This window comes from Lepus europaeus, chromosome 17 (assembly GCF_033115175.1).
Source record: "Lepus europaeus isolate LE1 chromosome 17, mLepTim1.pri, whole genome shotgun sequence".
In the NCBI taxonomy this organism is placed as follows: domain Eukaryota; kingdom Metazoa; phylum Chordata; class Mammalia; order Lagomorpha; family Leporidae; genus Lepus; species Lepus europaeus.
The window spans coordinates 78,981,958-78,999,996 of NC_084843.1; the positions used below are offsets into that span (position 1 = coordinate 78,981,958).

Sequence of the window (18,039 nt, forward strand, 5' to 3'; positions counted from 1 at the left end):
CGTTTTCCCATTTAATCTACACGGCGAGGAGGGTGCGTTCCTAAGGTCCCGGAATAGGCAGTGACAGAATGAAATCCACTTCAGTCCTCACCCAGCACAGGGAGGAAATGACATCAGCTTGCAGGTTAAGCTGTCTCCTTTGCCGGGCTCTGGGGAAAACACCCAGCTTGCAAAATATAAAGCACCACAGGGCCTATCGCATGGCAGGGGGAGGAACACAACAAAAAAACACAGTAAGTGGAGGGTGGCAGGGCAAGATGGGTTGCAAGTACCTTCCAGCCCCTTCGCCCCAGTAACCCCCCTACCCGCCTCCCCCAACCCCCCGCTGATGCACTTGAACTTGAATTAGACAGGATTAAAGGCTTATCAGTGCTGGAAGCCTTGCCCCGACTCCCGAGCTGAGCCCCAGACCTTCTGTCTGGCACCTGAGAAGGACGAGGGCGGAAGGTGGCTGTGCAGAGCGGGGCTGGGGCCTCGCACACCACAGCGGGAGCCTCTGCGTGGAAGCCAGGCCACTGGCGGGATCTCCACGATGACACGATGGAGCCTGCTCTTGTGCACGCTGCTCTGCGGCCTGGCTGGCCCCTCGCACCTCTTCCAGCCCAGCCTGGTGCTGGACATGGCCAAGGTGCTCTTGGATAACTACTGCTTCCCGGAGAACCTGATGGGGATGCAGGCGGCCATCGAGCAGGCCATGAAGAGTCAGGAGATCTTGAGCATCTCAGACCCCGAGACGCTGGCCCAGGTGCTCACGGCCGGGGTGCAGAGCTCCTTGAACGATCCACGCCTGGTCATCTCCTACGAGCCCAGCACCCTGGAGGTGCCCCGGCAGGCCCCAGCACCCAGCAACCTTACCCAGGAGGAGCTGCTGGCCTGGCTGCAAAAGAGCATCCAACATGAGATCCTGGAAGACAACGTGGGCTACCTACGGGTGGATGACCTCCCGGGCCAGGAGGTGCTGAGCAAGCTGGGCGGGTTCCTGGTGGCCCACGTCTGGGGGCAGCTCATGGGTACCTCCGCCCTGGTGCTGGATCTGCGGCACTGCACGGGGGGCCACGTCTCTGGCATCCCCTACGTCATCTCCTACCTGCACCCGGGGAACACTGTCCTGCACGTGGACACCATCTACGACCGCCCTTCCAACACAACCACAGAGCTCTGGACCCTGCCCCAGGTGCTGGGTGAGAGGTACAGCGCTGACAAGGACGTGGTGGTCCTCACCAGTGGCCGCACGGGGGGCGTGGCCGAGGACATCGCCTACATCCTCAAGCAGATGCGCAGGGCCATCCTGGTGGGCGAGCAGACCGTTGGGGGCGCCCTGGACCTGCAGAAGCTAAGGATAGGCCAGTCTGACTTCTTCCTCACCGTCCCCGTGTCCAGATCCCTGGGGCCCCTGGGTGGGGGCAGCCAGACATGGGAGGGCAGCGGCGTGCTGCCCTGCGTGAGGACACCGGCTGAGCAAGCCCTGGAGAAGGCGCTGGCCATCCTCACCCTGCGCCGCGCCCTGCCGGGGCTGGTCCGCCGCCTACAGGAAGCCCTGCAGGAATACTACACACTAGTGGACCGCGTGCCTGCCCTGCTGCATCACCTGGCCACCATGGACTTCGCCACGGTGGTCTCCGAAGAAGACCTGGTCTCCAAGCTCAATGCTGGGCTGCAGTCCGTGTCCGAGGACCCCAGACTCCTGGTGCGTGCCGTGGGGCCCAAAGAAATCGCTTCTGGGCTCGAGGCGGCAGCTGAGGACCCTCCAGAGGCAGCCCCCACAATGCCTCAAGACGAGGCTGCCTGGCAGGTGCTAGTGGACTCCGTGTTCCAGGTGGCGGTGTTGCCGGGCAACGTGGGTTACCTGCGCTTCGACAGGTTTGCCGAGGCCTCCGTGCTGGAGGCCCTGGGCCCGCAGGTGCTGCGGCAGGTGTGGGAGCCCCTGCAGGACACGGAGCACCTCATCATGGACCTGCGCTACAACCCCGGGGGGCCCTCCTCCGGCTTGTCCCTGTTGCTCTCCTACTTCCAGGGCCCCGAGGACAGCCCCGTGCGCCTCTTCACCACCTACGACCGCCGCACCAACATCACGCAGGAGCACATGAGCCACACGACGCTGCTGGGCCCCCGCTACGGCAACCAGCGCGGGGTGTACCTGCTCACCAGCCACCGCACCGCCACCGCCGCTGAGGAGTTCGCCTTCCTCATGCAGTCCCTGGGCTGGGCCACGCTGGTGGGCGAGATCACAGCCGGCAGCCTGCTGCACACCTGCACGGTGCCGCTGCTGGGAACCCCGGAGGGCGGCCTGGTGCTCACCGTGCCTGTGCTCACCTTCATTGACAACCACGGCGAGGGCTGGCTGGGCGGTGGCGTGGTGCCCGACGCCATTGTGCTGGCGGAGGAGGCCCTGGACAGGGCCCAGGAGGTGCTGGAGTTCCACCGCAGCCTGGGCGCCCTGGTAGAAGGCACGGGGCACCTGCTGGAGGCCCACTACGCGCGGCCCGAGGTGGTGGGGCAGGCCAGCGCGCTGCTGCGGGCCAAGCTGGCCCAGGGGGCCTACCGCACGGCCGTGGACCTGGAGTCGCTGGCCTCGCAGCTCACGGCCGACCTGCAGGAGGTGTCCGGGGACCACCGCCTGCTGGTGTTCCACAGCCCGGGCGAGCTGGTAGCTGAGGAGGTGCCCCCGCCGCCCCCTGCTGTCCCCTCCCTGGAGGAGCTCTCCTACCTCATCGAAGCCTTGTTCAAGACGGACGTGCTGCCCGGCCGGCTGGGCTACCTGCGCTTTGATGCCATGGCCGAGCTGGAGACGGTGAAGGCCATCGGGCCACAGCTGGTGCAGCTGGTGTGGCAGGGGCTGGTGGACACTGCCGCGCTGGTGGTGGACCTGCGCTACAACCCCGGCAGCTACTCCTCGGCCGTGCCGCTGCTCTGCTCCTACTTCTTCGCTGCCGAGCCCCGCCAGCACCTCTACTCCATCTTCGACCGGGCCTCCTCCCGGCTCACGGAGGTGTGGACCCTGCCCCAGGTGGCCGGCCAGCGCTATAGCCCCCACAAGGACCTCTACATCCTGACGAGCCACACCAGCGGCTCGGCGGCTGAGGCCTTTGCTCATACCATGCAGGACCTGCAGCGGGCCACGGTCATCGGGGAGCCCACGGCCGGAGGGGCGCTCGCTGTGGGCATCTACCAGGTGGGCAGCAGCTCCTTATATGCCTCCATGCCCACCCAGACGGCCCTGAGCTCCATCACTGGAGAGGCCTGGGACATGGCAGGCGTGGAACCTGACGTCACGGTGCCCATGAGCGAGGCCCTCTCCATGGCCCAGGACATCGTGGCTCTGCGTGCCAAGGTGCCCACGGTGCTGCAGACAGCCGGGAAGCTGGTGGCCGATAACTACGCCTCCCCAGAGCTGGGGGCCCAAGTGGCCGCCAAGCTGAGTGGCCTGCAGAGCCGCTACTCGAGGGTGACCTCAGAAGTGGCCTTGGCCGAGATGCTGGGGGCCGACCTGCAGCTGCTATCGGGGGACCCACACCTGAAGACGGCCCACATCCCCGAGGACGCCAAGGACCGCATTCCGGGAATCGTGCCCATGCAGGTGAGAGCCAAAGGAGACCTGGCTGGGCCCAGAAGTGGGTTGACCAGTTGTCTGCATGTGCAGGGTGTCCAGGATTGTTCCCATGTTAAGTTTTTCTCTGCGGCTTCTTCCCCCTCCCCATCTTATCTTCCCATGTGCTCTCTGCACCTGTGGGGCCCCTGAACACCTCTGTAGAGCATTCGGACTTACAAGGGTCCAGTGTGAGACCCCACCCCCACCCCGGGGTGGAAGGAGGAGTTTCCATGTTGGCAGGTGCATGGCAGGTTGGGGAAGAGTCCAATATGAAGGCCCCGAGCCGTGCTTTCTCCTTTGGGAGCGAAGGGTTTGTGTTCTGCAGAGTTCCCCATCACTGACCCTGGGGCTGCCGGGACAGTAAAGCAAGGCTGAGCATGACTGCGGGATGTGGGCATTTGGGGCCCTGCTGCATGGCGCAGGCACGTGACTTAATCCCTCTGGGCTCCAGTTTGCTCACGCAAAAGATGAGGCCCATGGGGCCTCCCACACTGCCAGCAAAGAGCTCAGACCAGACCCAGCCCATGCTGAGGGTGGCTCTGGCCCCCCTGCCTGCCCTGGTAAAATGGACAGGAAGCTGAGCTCCGGGATACTGAGATGTGTCGGTCAGGCAGGTGGGGGGGGGAGGGGGAGGAGCCAGGAAGGGGGCTCCTCCTGGGCCTCCTTTCACCCTGGACAGCAGGACACGGGGTGAGCAGGTGCGGGCATTTTCTGCAGAGATGCCAGCATGGGTTAGCCATGTACGGGCCCACATCTCCCACACCCCCGGTACATCCCTGACGCCCTCGGAAACACAATAGTGGGAGCCCTTCCCCCTGCCCTTAGCACTTCTCCCGACCCCGGGGAGGTCCCTGGGGACCCCTTTCCCGGCTCTGCCATCTGCCACCCTGCCGACACCGCTGAGCAGAGCCTGCCACTCTTCCAGATCCCCTCACCGGAAGTCTTCGAGGACCTGATCAAGTTCTCCTTCCACACCAACGTGCTGGAGGACAACATCGGCTACCTGCGCTTCGACATGTTCGGGGACTGCGAGCTGCTCACCCAGGTCTCCGAGCTGCTGATAGAGCACATCTGGCAAAAGATCGTGCACACCGACGCCATGATCATAGACATGAGGTCAGTGAGCCCGGCCGGGCCTCAGCCAGAGATGTGGCAGAGGAGCCGGGAGGGACCCGGCCACCTGCGGAGGGACCAGCTGGCCCAGGCATGCTGATTTAGTTGGCCAGCACGGCCCCAGCCCTGGCAGGCTTTGTAAGTTCCTCTGAGGACATCCATGTGCACCCCACATGGGCAGTGACCCTAAATCTGCCGGGTCCCAGGATTCAATGGAGAGGAGGCAGGGGCAAAGGGAACATGAAAAATGCCGATTCCTGGGCCCCAGCCAGCCTGAGCCAGTAAATGGCTCCAGGGAGAAGGCCTGGTAATCTGCATATTTTTAGAATTTTATTTATGTATTTGCTTGAGGAGAGAGAGAGAGAGAGAGAGAGCGAGCAGGGAGTGTTGAGTCCAGCCCAGTCACATGGTTCTTTGGCCATCACCGGTCCTCCTCCCAGGGAGATCATCATCTCCACAGTCCCCGCTTTGTGGGCACCTGGAACTTGAGCTGGAGGCCCCTGTGCCCCTACCCCAATCATTTTCTTCCTCAAACACCCCCGTGGACGTCAGAACCACCCTCCTGCTAAGTCTCCTGATTCACTGAGCCATCCACGCTTACCCCTTCTGTTTGAGAGGCAGAGACAGACAGACAGACAGACAGAGAGCTCCTGGCTGCAGGTTCACTTCCCAGCAGTCAGGATTGGGCCGAGGCCAAAGCCAGGACCTGGGGACTCCACCCCGGTCTCCCACGTGGGCGGCAGGAACTCAACCGCTTGAGCCGTCACTGCTGCCTGCCAGGGTCTGCCTGGGCCAGAAGCTGGGGTCAGGAGCTGGAGGCAGGTGTCAAATCCAGACACTCCAACTGGGGACAGGCATCCTCCGAGTCTTAACTGCTAGGCCAAATGCTCACCCTGTCCACTTTTTTTTTTTAACATTATAAAGAAATGTTTGTTTTGACTCACGGTTCTGGAGGTTCACAATCCAAGGTTAGGCAGAATTTTGCTGATGGCGTTCTTGCTGGCAGGGCATCTCCTGGTGACAGACTGGGAGTGAGTCTCTCTGTATCAATCAGTCAAGCAAGCAGGCATCTCTCTGCCTAGCCATCCACCCATCCATCTGCCATCGATCATGATTCTTATAAAGCCACCTGGATTCAACCAGAGGGGCTCCGTTAATAGCTGATCCAGGACAGTCACTCCCCAGGGACCCTATGCTCCACACCTTAATTGGATTAAGTCTTCTACCCTCTTACTACCACTAACACAAGACTTGTGGGGCCCACTGAATGAGTTTGGGGGCCAAGTACTATTCCAGCCAGGGGAGACTTTCCTAGCCTGTGGAAGGAAGGCAGCCCTGCATTGGGTGTAGGCCCTAAAGTCCACACCCAATGTGTGCTGCAGGTGCACTTGGCTTAAAGACCACTCCAGCCAGGCTGCCCCAGGCCACCACCAGCAAGTGGCTCCTGATGCACCACAGCTTTGAGTGGGGAGGCAGGGGACCCGTGGAGGCCACACAGTAGGGCTGATCCAAGCCCCGAGACTACCAACATGCCTCAGTGCGATGTGGGGGCACGTGAGCTAAGATGCCTGGCAGGTTTTATGAAAATATCACAGGGCTTCCCAACTCATGGGCTGTGTGGCCGTGGGGGAGCTGTCCATGGTCAAAACTGAGGGACACTTATCCCCAAGTTCCCAACTGCAAGGCTTGTCAAAGTCTTTACAGCCGTAACACGTGACCACAGAGGGCAGGTATGGGATTCAGGGCTTTCGACGTGTGCTTGCCTACAAGGTCTCTTATTCTCAAGAGACTAACACTCTGAGTGACACGGACACATGGAATTCTAAAGGGTGAGGCAGGGCCACTAACTGAGGCTTCCTGGGCCAAAGACCCCAGCCTCCCTGAGGGGGGCACCCAGGGCCCACCTGTGAGCCCAGCCCAGCTATAGGCTCACTGCCTGGCCCCCAGGTTCAACATCGGTGGCCCCACCTCCTCCATCTCCGCCGTGTGCTCCTACTTCTTCGACGAGGGCCCACCAATTCTACTCGACAAGATCTACAGCCGGCCCAATGACTCCATCAGCGAACTCTGGACCCACACCCGGCTCGCAGGTGCGTGGAGCAGACTCCTCCTCCCTGTCCTTGTTCTAGAAGTTTCTAAATGATCATGGAAAGACAACTGGGGTTGCAGTCCCAGTAGCTGCACTACAAAGCCCCTGGCACAGCCTGTGCACTTATTTGGTGCAGGGGTTCATGAATCATTGCAAAACCCATTTCCTAGAAGAGGAAAGCCGGCGTAGACGAGGTCGGGTACCTTGTTCACGGTCACTCAGCTGAAACGTGGCTGGGGGCCACCACACCTTAGCCTGCTGTCCCAAAGCAGAATGAGGAGGCTGCTGTCTGTCACTGAACCCAGGGCTCACCACATCCCCCTCTCACCAGCAGCCCCCACACTTGCCTGGACAAAGTAGAAGGTGTGGATGACCTGCCATGCGGCAGCTGGAGGAAGAGTCAGCCCTGAGTCCCCCTCACCCCTGGGTCTCCCTCCATCTCCCTTTGTCCAGCATGCAAAACCCAAGCACCTGTGTGCCCACCAGCAGGAGGGGGCCTGCAGAGACCCCTGCATTGCTGCCTTATTCCAACAAGTATGTTTGATGATAGTGCAAGGTGTAAGTAAAAGAGCCAGGCAGAAGCTAGACTCAAATTCACATTCAAGACCAGGAGTTGAAAACAGGGGTGGCTTCTCTGAGGTGTCCAGGGCAAAAGGAGAGCACTGGGTGTTCTAAGGACAGGCAAGCCGTTCCCATGGCTGGCAGGATACAAACACACCCGCGCGGTCCTCAGGCTTCCAAAGGCTGGTGGGCACCCGACACATCCCCATTTTCCAGATGCTACAACTGAGGCTAGGAGAGGGTCTGCGGCTTGCACGTGCCCACAGGATGCGGAACTCAGGTGCCCAGGAGCCCTGATCTGACTCTGTGTCCCCGGGCTGGGGGATGGGGGCTTTCTGTCTTCCAGGTGAACGCTATGGCTCCAAGAAACCTGTGGCCATTCTGACCAGCAGCCTGACGGCCGGCGCCGCAGAGGAATTCACCTACGTCATGAAGAGGCTTGGGCGGGCCCTGGTGGTCGGGGAAGTGACCAGCGGGGGCTGCCAGCCACCACAGACCTACCACGTGGACGACACCCACCTCTACATCACCATCCCCACAGCACGCTCCGTGGGGGCGGCGGACGGCAGCTCCTGGGAAGGGGTGGGCGTGACGCCCCACGTGGCTGTCCCTGCAGACACAGCTCTCACAAGAGCCAAGGAGATGCTTCAGCACAGCCTGATGAGGGTGAGGCGCAGCCCTGGCCTGTAGAACCACCAAGAGGTGCACAGCCCATCCCCCCCGGGGCAGGCAGCACCTTTGGGCCATGGTCCTGCCTGGGCCCCAGGGGCCTGCCAAGCAGTGGAGGCCTCTTGGGCTCATCTACACGACCCCCTGACCATTGCACACATCCTCCCTAGAGACAGGGGGCTGGGCCCCCCAAGAGTAATCGCGCCACCATAGTGGAGGAGGTGACCTCCAGATGTCCGCCTCCTGGCGGTCACACCATCATCCTACATCTCTGTCCCGTAGAATTATTCATGCCCTGCAGAGGCAATGCACACGGGCGCCACTAGAGGGAGCTAGGTCTTTAACAAGGCAAAAGAAAAGAGGCAGGTGGAATTCATTTTCCACTATTTCTAATAGTGTAGCGGCTCCTTGGCTTGCAGTTGTGTTAGGTGCTGGTAAACCCACTGCACCGTGGGACTGCGCTACCTCGAGCCTCATCAAGTAGCCTGAGCAACCGATCGCAGAGCTGAGAAGTCAAACCATTGTAAGGAGAGGATCTTCCCTGCCACTCACCTCCCACACCGTGTCCATAGTCACGCCGCCTGAGCACGCAGGCCACACACAGTTGTGATGATTGCATCTGCCCGTGGACAAAGGCTTTGCCGCACGTGAGTTCTTTGTGCTCGCGTCCCAGCTGCATGTTCCAGGTGCTCAGTGGGCACCTGTAGGATCAGGCACAGCTGAGACAGTGGGGCCCGCTCTCCCGACACTCTATCCCAGGTAGAGCGTGTCTCCCGTGAGCTTCCCACCACTGCTCCCCCACCATGCTCTGCAACCCTCAAGGGCAGGCACTGCCACACTCCAGCTCTGCCTGACACTGGCCGGGCGGCTGGTGCAGGTGTCAGGTGCACAGTGAACACGTGAGAATGTGGGCATGCCCAGGAAGCAGGGCCCCCACGTGCAGCTCTCACAGGCTTGGCCCGAGTGTGTCCAGGGAGGGACCCCTGGCTGGTGCCCTGGGAGCCATCCAACTGCCCTCTGCCAGAGTGACCAGGGCCTCAAAACCGATAAACCTCCAGGGCTTACCCAAAATCCTGGTAGGGGTGAAGCTGGGAAGAGGGAAGAAAGCCCCAGGCTCCAAACAGTGCTCAGGAAGCCCAGGGCTCTGGGATGGGTGGGAGAGGATAAGGTGTCCCTGTCGTCTGGCCTTGGCTTCTAGTGCGCTCAGGCTGCACCTGCTGGGGCCCACGTGGGCCACGCCCATACAGCTTCCCCAAGAGGACTTCTCCTAGGGTGCTGGGCTCTAGCCTGACTTCTGCGGATCCCTTGCACACTCCAGAGAGCTGTGACATCTGGGAAACCACTGAGCCACCCACCCCTGTGCAGAGGTGGTGGGGAACCCTGAACAAAGCCTGTCTAAACCAGTTCTGATTAAGGCAGAGAATTTCACCACAGTCCCTTGCTCTTGTGCTACATCCAAATAGGATGATTGACAGGCGAGCTCAGCTTTTCTTCATTAGATCTGCTAGCTTCCACTCAAACGTGGGACTGCCCCACAATCGCTTGCCTCTCTCTCTCTCTCTCTCTCTCTCTCTCTCTCTCTCTCTCTCATCTATGTGGCTATCTGATGATCACCTAAATTTTAACATTGATTTCTTCTGAGTGGTAGAATGTGGAGTGCTGTTTTAACCTTTATTTGTTATAGTTTGCTTTTTCCCTCTAACCCTCATAACAAGCATAAATCATTATTTTCAAATGCAAGTCGTTATTCCAAAAAATAAAATCAGTAAACTGAATTAATTAATCGAGCCACTAGCCATAACTCAGAAGCTTGCCAGTGGTCATCTCATATTGTTTCTTTTTTTTTCCCCCTGGGGGTTTTCTTTTCCCATCATATGCATTGCCTGGACTGGCATTCATAGGCAGCTGGTTTGGCTTAAGGCGTGGCCCTGGGTGCTGTGGGCCAGCAGATGGCAGATTCTGGTCAGTGGGGGGCGTGGTGGAGCAGCCCTCGTGCTGGGTGCTGGATGCGATTCTCTCCTGAGTTTTAGGCTTGGATATGCTCATCTTTCGTCACTGTAGCTTTACAAAGCAATGACTCATTTAGCCAACAGTTCTGGACCCTCAACGGCCCAACAGCCCAGTGTCAACTCTTGTGAGCACCTATGTTGGCAGTGTCACCCCACAGCAGGAGGACAGGCAGCCAAAGAGCCCTGCTTCTCAGCCCCCTAACCAGGGCCCACTGCTCTTGACCTAAGGACCACCCAGGGGGAGCACGCCTCCCCTGGATGACAAACTCAGCCCCCCACAGGAGGGGTCAGCTCAGTCCCCCACTCAGGACCACACACGCACCCCAGTGGCTGTCTGTCCCCCATCAGGACACCCTGCGTTTGCACCCTGTTTGGCTGCACACTTACGGAGAGGGAACCACGGGGAGCCCCTGTCCTGACATCAGCCAGTGTGGGCGGGAGGACCTGCCCAGCCACTTCCCAGCCACACCCTCCCTGGCGGTTGGTTTCACTCTTTAGGCCTCCATTTCATCATCTGTTAAGGGAACAGATGATGACACATGTCAGGCTGTGCAGGTTGCATAAGTTAGCCCAGGGCCCAGCCCACAAGAGCTGTCATCAAAGCCCAATCTCCCAGCAGCCCATGCAATGGAGGCTGAAGCTTGACCCGCAGCAAGCACCCAGGGACAGCACTCAGCAGGGGCGGCCGCAGCCCCCTCGGGAGGTGTTTCCCAGGTGTGACTCTGGCTGAGGTCTCGGCTGAGTGGCCGCCCCCTTTTCCCTGCCCGCTGTCCAGTCAGGTGCCCCTACCTGCTTGGAGATGGGAGATAGGAAGAAAGTGCCAGGGAACCAAAATCCCACAGGGCCTCTCCTGTGGTTGGCGGACTCCACTGGCCGGCAGCCACTTGGAGCCTCTGCTCAGACAGGCCTGGGCCCCTCAGCCTCTCTATGTCCCCATCCGAGGCCTCAGAGGGACCCAGCTGGCTCTGCCCCCGGCTCACCATCTTGTACACAGCTGTACCATCTCCAGACACACAGACTCCCTCCTCTCTCTCCCCCTGCCCCACGCCCCTGGGCTCCCACCATCTTCAAGACCCGAGATGGGGTAACACTGCTTTGCCCTGGGACCAGCCTGCCATCCCCTCTCTCTTGGCTTGGGGTCCCAGCCTGGGTCTCTATGGCCCCCTGCCCAGCTCTGGCCCTGACCTCCGGCTGGGGTGGGGGTGGGGCTCTCCAGAAGTCACTGCTATGTGACACTGATACTTGTGGGAGGTTGTGTCTTGCAGACCTGCTGGGGGAGCAGTCCAGCCAGGACCACGCAGGTGGGCTGGAGTCGGGGGGGCTAGAGGGTCCCAAGGGGCCCAGCTGGGCCCTATGGGGACACCCCATGTAACAGATGGCCACAAAAGCCCTGGAGAGGATGCAAAATAGCCAAGTCCCAAAAGGGGACAAGACAGGGCTTCCATGTTGCTCTGCAGCGAAGCTCAGACCACAACGCTTGACCATTAGGAGCCAAACCTTGCGAGGAAGGTGCATGCTAGGCCATGCCTCCTGCATCTCTGCCCCTCCCTGGAGCACAGCAAGGTGGATGCACAGCAAGGGGCCCTCAGGGCAGGCCCTGGGAGCAGACACGGGCAAGGTGTGGGCACTGGTCACTTGAGAGCGCTTTCTCTCCCTGGCTAGGAGCGGATCACACAGGAACAAGGTGGTCCAGGGCAGTGTTCTGGGTACCAGGAGCAAACCACACATCTCTGCCAGGCAGGAAAAGGTGTCCTTGCTAGAGACAGGGCTCGCCCCCTCCCCCCGCCCACGGTCAGAGGGGCCAGGGAGACAGCAGCCACATGCTACATCCAGAAAGGGATTTGAAGGAGCACCGGGCTCGGCTCCCATCCCATTCACTCCCGTCTCCCTGTGTTTCTGCGCGTGTCTCACGTGGACACCACCTGTGGACAGCCACTTCACCATGGCAAGGGCCTTGGCTGGTGCACAGCTGGGATGCAATGCATGGATGGCCTCAGAGAGAAGGGAGGCAGCCCACACTACCCCAGGTGCCCACCAGGGGGCACCCGCCTCCTGCTTGCTGTGCAATTTAGCTGCTGACTGGACCAAGGTCCTCCTCTGCTTTGCTGACCCTGTGAACAGCGCTGAAAATAGTTTCCTAATCCTTGGCTTAGGACAGCAAGGGGTCAGACACCAGGGGCTGCCCGCCTCCTGCCCCAGGGGCGCACAAGGTGGACCAGGAAGGAAAAGTTAAATTCAAGGACCTCCGCCCCTCACCCAGCCTCAACAGCGTCCCCCCAGCCCCCATCCTAAACTGGCTTCGGAAAATTCCTGTCTCTTAGGAGGTGTCACAAAGCGAGGCACACGAAGAAGACCTTGGCTTTTACATATTTATGCTATGAGGTTCATAAGGGATATGCCACGTGAGCTTAGACCTAGCACAGGAAATAACAGAAAAAAAGTGCAAATGAAAAAGTGGAAGTGGCCTGCAAGGCAGCCTGCTGCGTCCAGGTGGCGCCATAGCTTTCCAAGGCAAGGAAAAAGAGGGGAGGGCATTGCTGACTCCCAGGCCCCAAGAGCGATCCCAGGAGAAGAGGGGGTGGGAGTGAGGTCACACAGCCCAGGTCCAGCATCCAGAATGTTCAGCAGGTGGGAGCGCAACAGCCAGGGGCTCCAGCTGGGGTCCCTGCCTATCTCCACCATCGCTTTGGCTGCCTATCAGTGCTTACGAAACACCTGAGTCTGGTGATGATGAGGTTCACATCCAGTCCTGGTCCCCTTTGGGTCCTGTGTTCAGCCTGGCCCTCAGGAGCCTTCACCCAGGACACAGAGCTCCAGGAGCCAAGACCCAGCTGCCACCACTGCTGCCCCAAGTCCAGGTGAGGCCACCCACCATCACCCATCTATTTATACAGCCATAGAATGAACACCCAGCAAGGAGCTGAAATCTAGGATCCCAGCCCTGAGCTGGCTTTGCTTCTCCTCCAGATATTAAAAAAAATACACAGAGGGGCCAGCGCTGTGGCATAGTGGGCTAGGCCTCTGCCTGCAGTGCCAGCATCCCATGTGGGCACCAGTTTGTATCCTTCCAGCTGCTCCTCTAACAATCCAGCTCTCTGCTATGGCCTGGGGAAGCAGTGGAGGATGGCCCAAGTGCTTGGGCCCCTGCACCCGCGTGGGAGACCCAGAAGAAGCTCCTGGCTCCTGGCTTCGGATCAGCACAGTTCCAGCCATTGCAGCCATCTGGGAGTGAACCAGCGGATGGAAGACCTCTCTGTCTCTCTCTGTCTGTGACTCTGCCTCTCAGACAAATAAATAAAATATTAAAAAAAACACAGAGAGAAAACCTGATCTTGGTTAAATTGGAAAACTAAAATGACCTGAATTCAGAATGTCTTTCTTTAGCCCCATTTATGCCCTTGAAGGATTTTTACACATCTTAATGGCACGGCTGCCACTGGGAGGCGCTGTGTTGAGGTATAGCTCGCCATTTCCCAAGCTACCAGTGGGGTTTTCTCCCACTTCTAGTCTGAGAAGTTGGCCAAGTCTTTGCCAACCCAGTGACTTCTGTGCCACAGGCCTGACAAGAGAGAAGCCAGAGGCAATGGTGGGCGATTCATCCTGACAATGAGAGGAGTTTGCTAACGACGGGGTGTGCATCCCCCAGAACCGCAGGGCCGGGGCGCCGAGCCGGTTACACTGGAGGGGAAGAATTTCAGGGGTGTGATGATTCTCACCCCAGAACTGAAGAGCAGATGCGTGCTGGCAACATCCCCTGCCACCCCTTAACATGTATATGGGAAGTGGCTGCCCTGTCCGTTCTGAATGCTATCAGAAAATGCCATCAGCTGGGTAGCTGACAAACAACATGAATTTATTGGTCACGGCTCGAAAGGCTGAGACATCCAAGTCCAAGGTGTCAGCAGATAAGGTCCTGGTGAGGCACCTCCCCCTGGATCATGGGTGGCTCCTCCTCACTGTTCCTAGTGCTCTGTGCCATCTTTTATAACGACAGGCATGCCCACCTCCCCAAGGCCTTGGGGGCTGAGACTGTAGCATCTGAATGGTGGGGCCATAAAGAGGCTGTAGCAGTGGCGTGGGGAGCCTGGACAAGGTCACGATTAAGGTGGTTGCTCTTCCATGGACACGGGAGAGCTGGAAGGAAGAAGGGATGCTGAGAACCCAGCCTCAGTATGACAAGGGATGGCCTCGAGCCCCAAGTCCCCAGCCCCCCCAAATCAACTCCATCTTTAAAAAAAAGCAGAGTTGGCCGGCGCCGTGGCTTAACAGGCTAATCCTCCACCTTGCGGCGCCGGCACACCTGGTTCTAGTCCCGGTCAGGGCGCCGGATTCTATCCCGGTTGCCCCTCTTCCAGGCCAGCTCTCTGCTATGGCCCGGGTAGGCAGTGGAGGATGGCCCAAGTACTTGGGCCCTGCACCTGCATGGGAGACCAGGAGAAGCACCTGGCTCCTGGCTTCGGATCAGCGAGATGCGCCAGCCGCAGCGGCCATTGGAGGGTGAACCAACGGCAAAAAGGAAGACCTTTCTCTCTGTCTCTCTCTCTCTCACTATCCACTCTGCCTTTCAAAAAATAAAAATAAAAAAAAAAAAGCAGAGTTGTGGGAAAGATTGTGTTGCTACTCTGCTTGTGAATTATGTAGCTGATCCCGGGTGATTATCATGATGGGATTGTTCTATATGTAAGCAATGCAAGCTATGGCGTGGTCCACCCGAGGTTGCCTGGGGAGCACAGGTGAGCTCCATCATCAAGGGTTCTAACCGTGACCTCACCGCCACTGCTCTGCAGTGCTGAGCACATCAGTTTGTGCCTACAAAAGGCCACTGCTATAAAGCAAGGCAGTAAACCAAAAAGCCCAAGTCCCTTTGAATTCTAAGTGTCTGTTGTATCCACATACATTGTCCCCTTTGAAAGAGAATTCACAGGAACCATGGACAGTGAGATAAGAACCGTGTGTATGATGTTGGACAGATGTCAAAACGGAATGCAGACTGGAGGTGTGGCAGGTGCAAGGCCAGCACCCGCCATTCCATTCATTTATTCATTCAACAAATGTCTGCAGTGCTGCCCACACTAGGGATACAGCAGTGAACAAAACAGCAACCACCCCTCCAAGGCATCCCTTCCAGCGATAGGAGACACAGAGAACACGACCAAGCAGTGAGACAGCAAACAAGACAATCAGCGTGCGAAAGAGAAGAAGGGAGCTGGGTGCTCACACGTGTGCAGGCTGAAACTCGACACAGGCAGTCTGTACCAGGCGCCGAGTCTTGAACCACCCAGGATGCCACGGGACCAGGCTGGTGGAGCAGAAGCAGAGCAGGGGGGCCAGCCTGCGGGCTCGGAGTCAGGTCACATTCCTGAAGCCCTGGTGCTAAGCAGTGGTCCAGAAAGTCATCTCCTTTGAACCCAGCTTTAAATATCCACCTCCTGAGCCACTCGGGCTGGGGGGGATGGAGAAGTGATTCAGGCAGCAGTGTGGCGTGCGATGTGCCCATGCATTTGGTCTGTCCCCTATGCTCTTGGCATCCCCACGGGAGAGGCTCGCCCTGAACAGCCCACCTTGCTCTGGCGTAAAAGACCCACCTGGAGCCACGCCAGCCAAGCTCAGCTCCCTAAAAGACCCACCTGGAGCCACGCCAGCCAAGCTCTGCTCCCCTTCCCAGCCAACCCAGGGATGCCTGCACCTGTGTGAGATCCCGCTGGTCACAGGGCCGGGGGACCAGGGCAGTAGACGGCCAGGGATCCACACACACCTCAGGGGCTCGCAGGGGCCAGGTCTCCCGGTGGCCTTCCTGGGGACTCTGGCCACGCCCCTAAGACTCAGGGGCTGCCATCTCCCTTTCACCGTTGAGGAAACAGGGCCCAGCAGGTAAAGCAGCTTGTCCCAGGTTTCTCTGCCTCTGGAGCCCATGCCGTGGGCACAAGGTGCTTCCACGGGGAGCACCGGACGGAGCCAGGAGCCAGCAGCAGCCCCACTCCCCTGCCGCTCAGTCCCAGCACCCTGAAGCAGGAAAGGACATCACTTTCTCACGACTGTGTCTCCTGCAAGACCATCCCTCCAGCTGGGCTGCTCAGCCACAGGCGCCAAGGACACCTGAGACAGCCGCCTCCAAGGCAGGCCGGGGTGTGTGTGTGTGTGTGTGTGGCCGGATGCAGGCCCCTGCGACTTGTGGCAAGGCCACCTGCTAGCTGTGAGACGTCATGTGCCTGGAGAGGTGGTGGCGCTCCCGGAAGTGCTCCTGGCAGAATGGACAGGTGAGCGCGTCTTCCCGGCGCTTCTTGGCGGGCGCCCTCTTGTGGTGAGAGCGCATGTGCACCACCAGGTCGGCCGTGAGCCGGAAGGCGACACTGCACCTGGCGCACCTGTTTTGCGCGGACAGGCCCAGGGAGCTGAGCGTGGGTGGCAGGAGCGCCCGCGAGGCGGCCGAGCAGGCGGCGGGGGCTGGGGGCCACAGCGCGGGCGTGCCCCGCAGAGCGCCGCAGAGCGCAGCCCCCTGCGGCCACGTCCCCAAGGCCCACAGCAGCTCGCCCTGGGTAGAGTGGGAGGCCGCCGGCCAGCAGGCCAAGGGCGCGGCGCGCGTGGGCCCAGACAGCTCCTCTGCAGGGCCGCCCGCGGGGAGGGCGTCCACGGGGCGCCTGCTGGGTTTGCTGAAGGCGCTTCTCTGCTCACCCCGGGCTCCGCTAAGCCACGCGGGGCGGGCCGTGCTGCCGCCGGGGGCCCTGGGGAGGCCTGGGGTCAGCATCGGGGGCCCCGCAGATGCCTCCCGCGGCTTCTCCCTGCCCAGCCTCCCTGGTGGCTGGCCCTGGTTGGGCCTGTCTGTAGCTGCCCGCACGGCCGGCTCGGCGCTGACCGCATCCCCGCCCGCGGCAGCCTGGGGGCCATGATGGTTTGTCTTCTCCAACAGCGCTGATCTGAGGCCGCCGCCCCTGCCCTGCTCGGGCTCCCCCAGCCGCGTTCTGCTTTCCGCGGGAGGGCTCAGCGCAGCGGCCTTCCCCGCTGCCAGGCCAATCAGCAAACGAGGCCTGGGCCTGCCGGATCCCGTAGAGGCTCCTGCGCCATCTGTGTGGAGAGCTTTGGGGTTCCCGCCGGCCTGGGGCAGGGAGGGGCCATGAGGTCCCAGAGGGCCCTGTGACAGCTGGGCGGGACCCACAGGCCGCAGGGCTCTGCAGAGAGGAAGCGGCAGACAGTTAGAAGGCATGGCTGCTCAGGTCCAGCTCAGCCTGCAGGCTTATGTCAGACAGGGGCCTCTGATGGTGGAGAGGGAGAGGGGAGGGAGGGGAGGGAGGGGGGAGAAGGAGGAGGAAGGCAGAAGAGGATAGAAAGGGGGGAGGGGGAGAGGGAGGGTTGGGGAGGGAGGAAGGAGAGGGGGAGAGGAAGGGAGCGACAGGGAGGGGGGAGGGGAGAGGAAGAGGGTCTTTCATCCTCTGGTTCATTCCCCAAATGCTCACAACAGCCAGGGCTGGGCCAGGCCAAAGTCTGGAGCCAGGAACTCCATCTGGGTCTCTCACATGGGTGGCAGGGGCCCAGGTACTTGTGCCAGCATCTGCTGTCTTCCCAGGCTCATTAGCAGGAAGCTGGATTGGAAGCAGAGCAGCCAGAGCTTGAACTTGAACTCGGATATAGGATGCCCACGGTTTAACTTGCTGCACCCTCAGCCTACCTTTATGGGGCTTCACAATGTATCTCTCGCGATCAGTCTGGTTTCCTAGATGTTTTCTTGACCAGCTAATGGACAAAACATAAAGTGGATGATCCGATCAATAGCCATGACCCAGTCTGATGGTTCATATGCGCACATACCCAGCTCGAATAGTCACAAATCTTCAAACTCAAACAAGACCCTGGACTCCAGCTCAAAGAGGCGGCTTACGGAGTAGGTGATTAGTCTGGTGGCTAAGAAGCCCAGGTGTGCCTCCCAGGACTCCCACTTCCCACCAATGCAGACCCTGGGAGGCAGCGGGGAATGGCTCAAGTAACTGGGTGATTGCCATCCATGTGGGAGGCCT

The 18,039-nt window shown here is 59.9% G+C and overlaps 1 protein-coding gene across 1 annotated transcript; it reads left to right on the forward strand.

The window, feature by feature from the left end:
• Positions 1 to 532: 532 nt before the first annotated feature.
• On the forward strand, positions 533 to 8,728 carry RBP3 (retinol binding protein 3). Its single transcript, XM_062214317.1, is given in 5 exon segments — positions 533 to 3,577; positions 4,515 to 4,705; positions 6,650 to 6,792; positions 7,699 to 8,077; positions 8,695 to 8,728. Coding segments are annotated over 5 exon segments (3,792 nt in total).
• The last annotated feature ends 9,311 nt before the right edge of the window (positions 8,729 to 18,039 follow it).